This window comes from Canis lupus, chromosome 20 (assembly GCF_003254725.2).
Source record: "Canis lupus dingo isolate Sandy chromosome 20, ASM325472v2, whole genome shotgun sequence".
In the NCBI taxonomy this organism is placed as follows: domain Eukaryota; kingdom Metazoa; phylum Chordata; class Mammalia; order Carnivora; family Canidae; genus Canis; species Canis lupus.
This window is the reverse complement of record NC_064262.1, coordinates 41,900,063-41,908,566: the sequence shown is the minus strand read 5'-3', so window position 1 is coordinate 41,908,566 and position 8,504 is coordinate 41,900,063. Positions and strand designations below refer to the sequence as shown.

The window sequence follows — 8,504 nt, the reverse complement described above, 5'->3', positions numbered from 1 at the left end:
GCCCGGGGTGTGATCCTGGAGACCTGGAATTGAGTCCCATGTCAGGTTCCCTGCATGGAGCCTGCTTCTCCCTCTGCCTGTGTCTCTGCCTCTCTCTCTGTATCTCTCAGGAATAAATAAAATCTTTTTTAAAAAATGCATTTCTTAGCAAGGCACTTAGTCATCAGATCACACAATCATGGCCAGCCTCGAAGTAAATCCCTTCCCTACTTGTAAGACCCCTGTTTTCCTTCCAGCCTCTGTGGATACATTTATGCAAACATGAACTAGCAGAAGGATCTTTCACCTGCTCATAGAAAGACTGTTTTTTCTACATTAAAATACTTTCTAAATTTGATATTTTTGTTAATAAAAGCAATTAATATTTAATAAATTAAAAATTCAAAAGGGAAAAAAGTCACCTCTAGTTTTATCCAGAAACTACCGACCTTTTGACATTTTAGTCTTTATTATTCAAATATAAGTATATCTACATATATGGCATGATTTTTTTTTAAAGATCTTATTTATTTAGAGAGTGAGAGCATAAGAGCAGGGGGAGGGAGAGAGGGAGAAACAGCCTCCCCGCTAAGCACAGATTGATGCAGGGCTCAATCCTGGGATTCCAGGGTCATGACCCAAGCCACAGGCAGATGCCCAACTGACTGAGCCATCCAGGCACCCCTGTGGTGTGATTTTCAACTAATATATTAAATAACTTTCCACTGTTACTTTTCTAGAATCACTGAATTTAGATTTAGAAGGAACCTGGGGACTTCGAAGTCCTCACGTCCTAGCTTGAGGATTTCTTTCACAAGAACCTTGACTGGGGCTGCCCAGACACTGCTTGTCTCCTCCAGGGACTAGGGGCCCAGTTTGCACCAAGACCATCCATTCCAGGTTCGAAAAACTCATCTGCCCCCCGCTTGGACTTCACTTCTCACATTAAATGTCTCTAATTTCTGTGGCTATTCCTTGCTTGACAGTCTCTTCAGAGCCTCTCATGATGCTGGTCACTTCCCCCAGGGCAGTCTGTCCAGCTAGAACGCTGCCCCCAGCCCCCAGCATGAAGTTCCAACGGCAGCCTGGCCCTGTGGTATAGTGGGACTACTACTTCCCTGACCCAAGACACTTGACCTCCAGTAACCTGCCCAGGATGACACTGGGGATATTTTTAGCAGCTACTTCTCTGTACTTCAGCTTTTGGATCGGTCTTTAAAAGCCATTGCAGTCAGGATTAACTAGAGAAAGATAATGCCAGTCTGAATGCTGCCTTTTCAAATTCAAAATCCATTCTGGGGAATGGAAAGGGAGTCTAACATTGGGGTGGGTGTGTGTATGTTTACCATCTATCAGACATAATGCTGGGCACTTTATTATTGTTATAGTTATTAATATTGTGGCAGTTTCAGTTGGTTGAGACCCTGCTGTGCACCAGACATACACAGTCCCAGGGTTATTAATCATTGTCTTATACATGAAAAAAGGCTGAGGAAATGGAACAACTTGCCCAAAGTCCCACGCCAGTTAAGATATGGAGTCCGAATTTAAACTGTGTTGGGGCATCTGGGTGGCTCAGTGGTTGAGCGTCTGCCTTTGGCTGGTCGTGGTCCCAGGGTCCTAGGATGGAGTCCCACATCACGCACCCAGCAGGGAGCCTGATCCTCCCTCCGCCTATGTCTCTGCCTCTCTCAAATAAAAAAAGTCTTGGGCAGCCCAGGTGGCTCAGTGGTTTAGCGCCACCTTTAGCCCAGGGCGTGGTCCTGGAGACCCGGGATCGAGTCCCACGTCAGGCTCCCTGCATGGAGCCTGCTTCTCCCCCTGCTTCTCCTTCTGCCTGTCTCTGCCTCTCTCTCTCTCATAAATAAAATCTAAAAAAATAAAAAATAAAAATAAATAAATAAAATCTTAAAAATAAATAAACTCCTGTGTCTTGGCCCAAAGCCTGTGCTCTACCACTACCTCGTATTGCCTCAGGAAAATGTAGCCCACTATCAAGAGTCAAGTCCAGAGGAGACTCTTCGGCCCTAGCTGATAGCAGTGGGGGGGTGGGGAGGGTGGTGGCCCACAGGTGGATTGGAATCTCCATAGGATGCCAGAGGAAATAGTAACGGAGGTGTCTGAACCCTCCAGATTAAAGATCAGGACTACCCAGTTCTTTGTCTTATCTTGAATCTCTGAACTTTAGAAAGAAACCTTGGATGCTATATTGGTCCAATATTATCATTATATTGTTATTATATGATTAAAAATCAGGGATCCCTGGGTGGCGCAGCGGTTTAGCGCCTGCCTTTGGCCCAGGGCGCGATCCTGGAGACCCAGGATTGAATCCCACGTCGGGCTCCCAGTGCATGGAGCCTGCTTCTCCCTCTGCCTGTGTCTCTGCCTCTCTCTCTCTCTCACTGTGTGCCTATCATAAATAAATAAATAAATAAAAAATTATACCATTAACCACTTTAGATATTTTGTGATATTATTTTACTGATAATTTCACTAATTACACCAACCATCTTTTTTTATGTTGGTTCCATTTATCTATGTGTGCATTTGTATTCTTTCGGGGAAGCCCCAGGATACAGTGGACAACATGCCTCAGAGATGTCCCATCCAAGGGAAAGGAGGTTAGGGTACTCAACCACCAACTTATACATTGAGGGTTGCTCCTCAGTGTGTTAACTCCCTGGCATTTGGGCCCCCTTTGCAGCAAATAAGCACCTACCGTTGAGAAAGCCTTTATGTAAAATGTGGCAGATGCTTTTGGTAGGAACCCACTAGCAGGAATGGCAAGTGCAAGGTCTATGATCAAGGCATGACAGTATCTGCTCCAGAAGGTGACATTTAAGCAGACTTGAAGGAAGTCAGAGTGAGCCATGTGGACATCTGAGAGATTTCAGGAAGAAGTAGCCAATATGTCTGAGGAACAGTGAGGAGGCCCACATGGCTGGAGCAGAGTGAGCAAGGGGGCAGAAGAGAGAAAAGAGTAAAGTCACAGGAGGCAAGATCATGTAGGACCTTCCAGCTGTTTTAAAGAATTGGATGGGATTCACTCTTGAGAGAAACAGGAACCGTTTCAGGTTTGAAAAGACGAGTGATGTGGTCGAACTTTCAAAAGGATCGACCAGGCAGCTGTTTTGGAAATGGACTATAGAAGAGCAGAGGAAGGAGAGGACAAAGGAAGTTGCCACAATATCCAGGCAAGACAGGACGGTGTCTTAGATCAGAGTCAGGGTAATAGAAGTAGGGAGGAGTGGTCAGATTTTTAATGCAGTAGGAAGATAAGGTCTATTGAATTTCTTGACAGATCTGATGGGGACTGTGAGAGGAAAAGAGGAGTTTAGTATAAAACTAAGTATTTAGCCTGAGCAATTGAGCTGAGCTAAGGCAGGTTGTGAGTGGGGCATATTTGGGGGACAATTAGGCATTTAGCTTTAAACATGCTGCTTTGTAGACGTCTTAATAGACATTCAAATGGAGATGCCAAATTAGCTGTTGGCTGTAGAGGTTTGGAAGTTCCAGAGAGCAGTCTAGGCTAGATGTATAAGATTGAGAATTAGTATATGAACGATGCCTAAAGCCAGGAGACTGGATGTGCTCACCAAGACAGTAATCATCCTGGGATCTCCTCTGCATCTGTGATTTCATGTATACTGGAGCTTCTCATTCTGTCTACATCTCTTAGCCACACTTTCAGTTTTAATCTTGCCATCCCTCTGTTTCATTCCAAGCAAATTCTTCAGATCCAACATCCAGGTCACTCACTCACTCTTTTGCTGTTTCTAGTCCGCCATTTTAACTTTTAAAACATTTTTTCACTTCTAAAAGTTCTGCTTTTTATTTTTTATTTTAAAGTTCTGCTTTTAAAAAAAAAAAATCTGTGACCTATTTGGAGAGCCTTTATCATATTCCTACTTTTGTCTTTATTTAAAACATACATATATGTTGTATAATCTTTATTCAATAATTTGTTATCTGATCACACTCTCATTTTGCCTCCGCTATGACAGGTTGTTTCTGCATGTGCATGGGCACACATGTGCATGCACATATGTGTGTGTTTAGTCTTTGGAACTCGTGTTTACTAGGGAATGCTGTGTGGCTTGGTAAAGAGCAGGTGTAGATTTTTTTTATTTGATTCTACTAGGTGTTTCAGCCTTGGGCTAATTTTTATGCTAATTTCTCAGCCTAGTGGTTCCTGGACCACACTGTAAATCTGAATCTAAACCTATACATGGTTACAAATTCTCATAGGACCTGTTCCCCCTTATCTCTGGGAACATCTTCCCCAAAAGTGGGGAAACTTTCTAGCTTACCTCTTCATCAAGGATGAAGCCTTCAAGGTGTCAGCTTTATGCAGAGGGTCCCATTTCCAACTTCCTATGGGGCATGGGCCAAAGTCTTATTTCTCATGCTTTTGTGGACATTACATCATGGGCAACAATCCACTCACACATTTCTATCGCCAGCGGCCACATCCAGTTCACATGCTGACCACTCTGAGTTTTCATTTCTCCAGCTCCTAGCAGTTCCCTTTCTTTCCTTCAAATTTAGCTTTGCGTTTAAAAGAATTTCTACTTGAGCCAGAATTTCTGTAGCAGGAGTGTTCTCAGGTTATCTTATCTGTTATATGATGGAATTGGAAGTCCCCTCGGGTGATTTTGTGGTTAGATTAGGTCGGCAGGAACTATTTTCTAGAACAACAGGCCCATTTGAGTGGACATGATGCTCCCTAGCTCCCTATCATGTTGGAAGCATCTGCTCCTGCAAGGAGTTTGTGTGGAGTGATCTACCAAGCACCATCCTGGCTTATTCCTGTGGCCCTGCCCACGTTGATGATTACTTGTTTCACATTGTGCCAGAGAGGCCTCTGTGGTAATGAATTAGCTAAAGACAAATGTGCCCAACTGCCATGACAGAGGCCCAGCTTGCCCTGGCCAGCAGGCCCCAAGACTGGCTGTCCAGGAATCCTGTGGAGCAATGTCCCGCAAGGCCATGCCATTCCAGCCTGTGGCAGGGAATGAAGGGAAGGGGGATTGGTAATGCCACAGTTTCTTCCTGTAGCTCGAACATGATGATAACCTGTTTGCTATGCTCTATTTCCTGAGGTGTCCCAAAGACCTAGGAACCCCAAACAAGTCTTGGTAAGAGCAGGAGCAGCCAAGAAAGGAAAGAATCAGAACTCTCTGCCTAAGGTCTCCACTAACTGGGAGGGTAGACAGAGCTCAGGCAGGCTTGTCTATTTGGCCACAATCACAGGAAACACAAGGACTGACCAACAGGGCTATGTGCACATTGTTAGTGCTGATCAGTGACAGTCCCTGTGTGTGGCAGCCAGGGGGGTGAAGTTGGGGCACTTCAAATCTGCTCTGCAAAGCCTTGGCAAGGTAGGAGTCTCTGAAAGCTGTTTTAGAATCATTGTGTGTCAGTCAGTGAAAGAGAAAGCAGCTGAAAAGGAAGAAGACAGGGACCCCACAGATGCCTTTCTACTTCCTCTTTTCCACAAACCCCCATCCATTTGCTCACTGATGGGCTGAAGGTCAGAATCACTGAAGTCATCCAGTCCAACCTTCTATCCAGTGCATGTTCTGCAGCCTCCTTGCCAGAGAGCCTCCCACTATGGGGCTCTTCTGCTAATTTCATGGCAGGACTGCTCTCATTTTAAGCCTCTTATTTTGAAATAAAAATCTGCCTTTCAGGGGATCCCTGGGTGGCTCAGTGGTTTAGCGCCTGCCTTTGGCCCAGGGCACGATCCTGGAGTCCCGGGATCGAGTCCCACGTCGCGCTCCCGGCATGGAGCCTGCTTCTCCCTCCTCCTGTGTCTCTGCCTCTCTCTTTCTCTATCATAAATACATAAATAAATAAATCTTTAAAAAAAAATCTGCCTTTCAGCCATTTCCACCTAGACTCATTCCTCTTCTGGTTGCTGAGGAAGGAGGGCCTCCAGTGAACTGGCTTAGGAGCACAGGATGCCCTAACAGAACCTAAAGTGTGAAGGAGCTGCGAGAACCAGGGCTCCTCAGACCCAGTTCACCCCCAGGATGTCCATCTGGGGAAGGAAAGGGGCCGACCAGTGGGACAAAGCTGTTCTAGGAGTGTAGCTGAGCTTTCTCACTTTCTCATGGGAGACTCCATTCTGACCCCACCTGAACAAAGGGAAGACATCCTTCTGAACAGGAAATAAAAAGCAAGTTCTTGAGTGAGCATCAAAAGTCCAGACTAGGAAGTTATTTTATCCTGTCTCTGCATATAAGACAATGAGTTGAAACCCAAAGTGTTCTGTGAAGGTGAGCAAGGGTATCCTGTGAAGGATGTTCCTGTTGGGAGGCAGGTCACTGTGAGTTCCCCGGACTGGGCCCCAGCCTTGGAGCAGAGGGCCTGGAACTCTGGGCAGGTGGTGTAGCAGCTCCACTAAAGCAGGTGGGAGTTACTGGGGGTCTTGTCCTTCAAGGCACTGATGATGAAGCCTTATTTTCTGTGTGCCTGCTGGAAGCCCATCATGGTTTTCAAGTAATTGTGCTAGACACAGAAAAGGAGAGAAAACAGGAATTGATTAGGAGGTATGGACTTAAGACTCAGAAGTCTTGCCACTTATATCCACCCCATTAATTCTTCCTGCAAACATCACAGTTTGAGGATAAGAATGCCCTCTGACCAGCCCCAATTCTGTGAGAAATAATGTTCCAACCCCTTTCATTTTTTTGTCCTAAAGAAAGTGTGTAAAACTGTTTTAAAATGGTGTGGCAAGTATGTCTGTTTTTTTTTTTTTTTAAGATTTTATTTATTAGAGACAGAGAGAGAATGAGGTGAGGGGAAGGACAGAGGGAGAGGGAGAAGTAGACTCCCTGCTGAGCAGAGAGCCCAATGTGGGGCTTGATCCCAGGACCCTGGGATCTGCCCAAAGGTAGATGCTTAACTAACTGACTGAGCCACCCAGAGGCCCCCAAAAATGGTGTTGAAGGCCTGTTTAAAAGGAAGCATGTATGTTTCAAGGGCCCAATTGAAAGTTTTTGGCAAGAATTAGATACAAAAAGTAAAGAGGTTTCTGTCTTCAGAGGGGTGGGCACACATGTACCCTGAAGGGCCCTCCCTCCACAAACCAACTCAGGGTTCATAAATTCTTCCCTTCTAAGGCACTGCTTGGCTCTCAGAAAGCAGGTCGGACTAGAAACACTGGGCAGTAGGCAAGTGAATGCAAAATTCAATCTGAAATGTGGGTATGAATTCAGATCCCCCACAGCATAGGGAACTGAAACTGAAGCTTCCATATTAAACTGGAATTCCTGGGATGCCTGGGTGGCTCAGTGGTTGAGCATCTGCCTTTGGCCCAGGATGTGATCCTGGCATCCAGGATCAAGTCCCACATCAGGCTCCTTGCAGGGAGCCTGCTTCTCCCTCTGCCTGTGTCTCTGCCTCTCTCTCTTGCTGTATCTCTCATGAATAAATAAATACAAATCTTTAAAAAAATAAAAATAAAAAATAAACTGGAATTCTTTTTCTCCCTCCAGTGTTTTTATTCTGGTAAAATAGATATTACATAAAACTTACAAAAAACAAACAACTTACCATCTTAGGGAGCCCCTAGGTGGCTCAGTTGGGTCAGGCTCCCTGCTCAGCAGGAGTCGGCTTTTCCCTCCCCCTGCTCTTATACTCTTGGTCACTTTGTCTCCCTCTCAAATAAACAAAATCTTAAAAACAAAACAAAACAAAACAAAACCCACAACCCTTACTATTTTAAGTGTTTTAAGTGTACAGCCCAGTGGTATTAGATACATTCCCTTTTTTTTTTTTTTAAGATTTTTTTATTCATGAGAGACACACAGAGAGAGAGAGAGACAGGCAGAAGGAGAAGCAGGCTCCCTGCAGGGAGCTCAATGTAGGACTTGATCCTGGGACTCCAGGATCAAGCAGACGCTCAACCACTGAGCTACCTAGGGATCCCTATTAGATACATTCCTAATGTGCAACCATCACCACCATCCATCCCCCTCTTTTCATTTTGCAACACTGAAACTCTGTACCCATTAAGCACTAACTCCCTACTCCCTCCTTCCCCCAGGCTTGGCAACCACTATTCTCCTTCTGGTCTCTGATTTTGGCTACTCCAAGTACCTCATCTCATGTAAGTGGATCCTATAGTGTTTGCCATTAAGTGACTGGTGTGTTTCACTTAATGGCTGTACCATTTTACATTCCCACCCATAGCACACACATAAGGGCTCCAATGTCTCCACGTCCTCACCAACACTTTTATTCTCTGGTTTTTGGATAGTTGCCATCCTAATGGTATGAAGTGGTATCTTGTGGTTTTGATTTGCCTTTCCCTAATGATTCGTGATGGTGAGCATCTTTTCATGTGCATACCGTCCATCTATATATTTTCTTTTGAAAAATGTCTATTCTTTGCCCATTTTTGAGTTTTAAAAGTTCTCTATATATTCTGGATATTAATCACTTCTCAAGTTGTCATTTTTTTAAGTAAATTGTACACCACACATGGGGCTCAAACTCATGACCCATCTGGGGAAGGA

At 44.8% G+C, this 8,504-nt stretch overlaps 1 protein-coding gene across 11 annotated transcripts in view; it reads right to left on the bottom strand.

The window, feature by feature from the left end:
* Positions 1-2,434: 2,434 nt before the first annotated feature.
* Positions 2,435-8,504, bottom strand: part of KIF9 (kinesin family member 9) — a 53,933-nt gene continuing 47,863 nt past the window's right edge. For all 11 annotated transcript variants that reach the window (XM_049098044.1, XM_049098043.1, XM_049098042.1 and 8 more), the window contains one exon: positions 2,435-6,492. In XM_049098044.1, the coding sequence (XP_048954001.1) occupies positions 6,442-6,492 (51 nt within the window). In that variant the 3' untranslated portion in view covers positions 2,435-6,441. The remainder of the gene's footprint in view (positions 6,493-8,504) is intronic.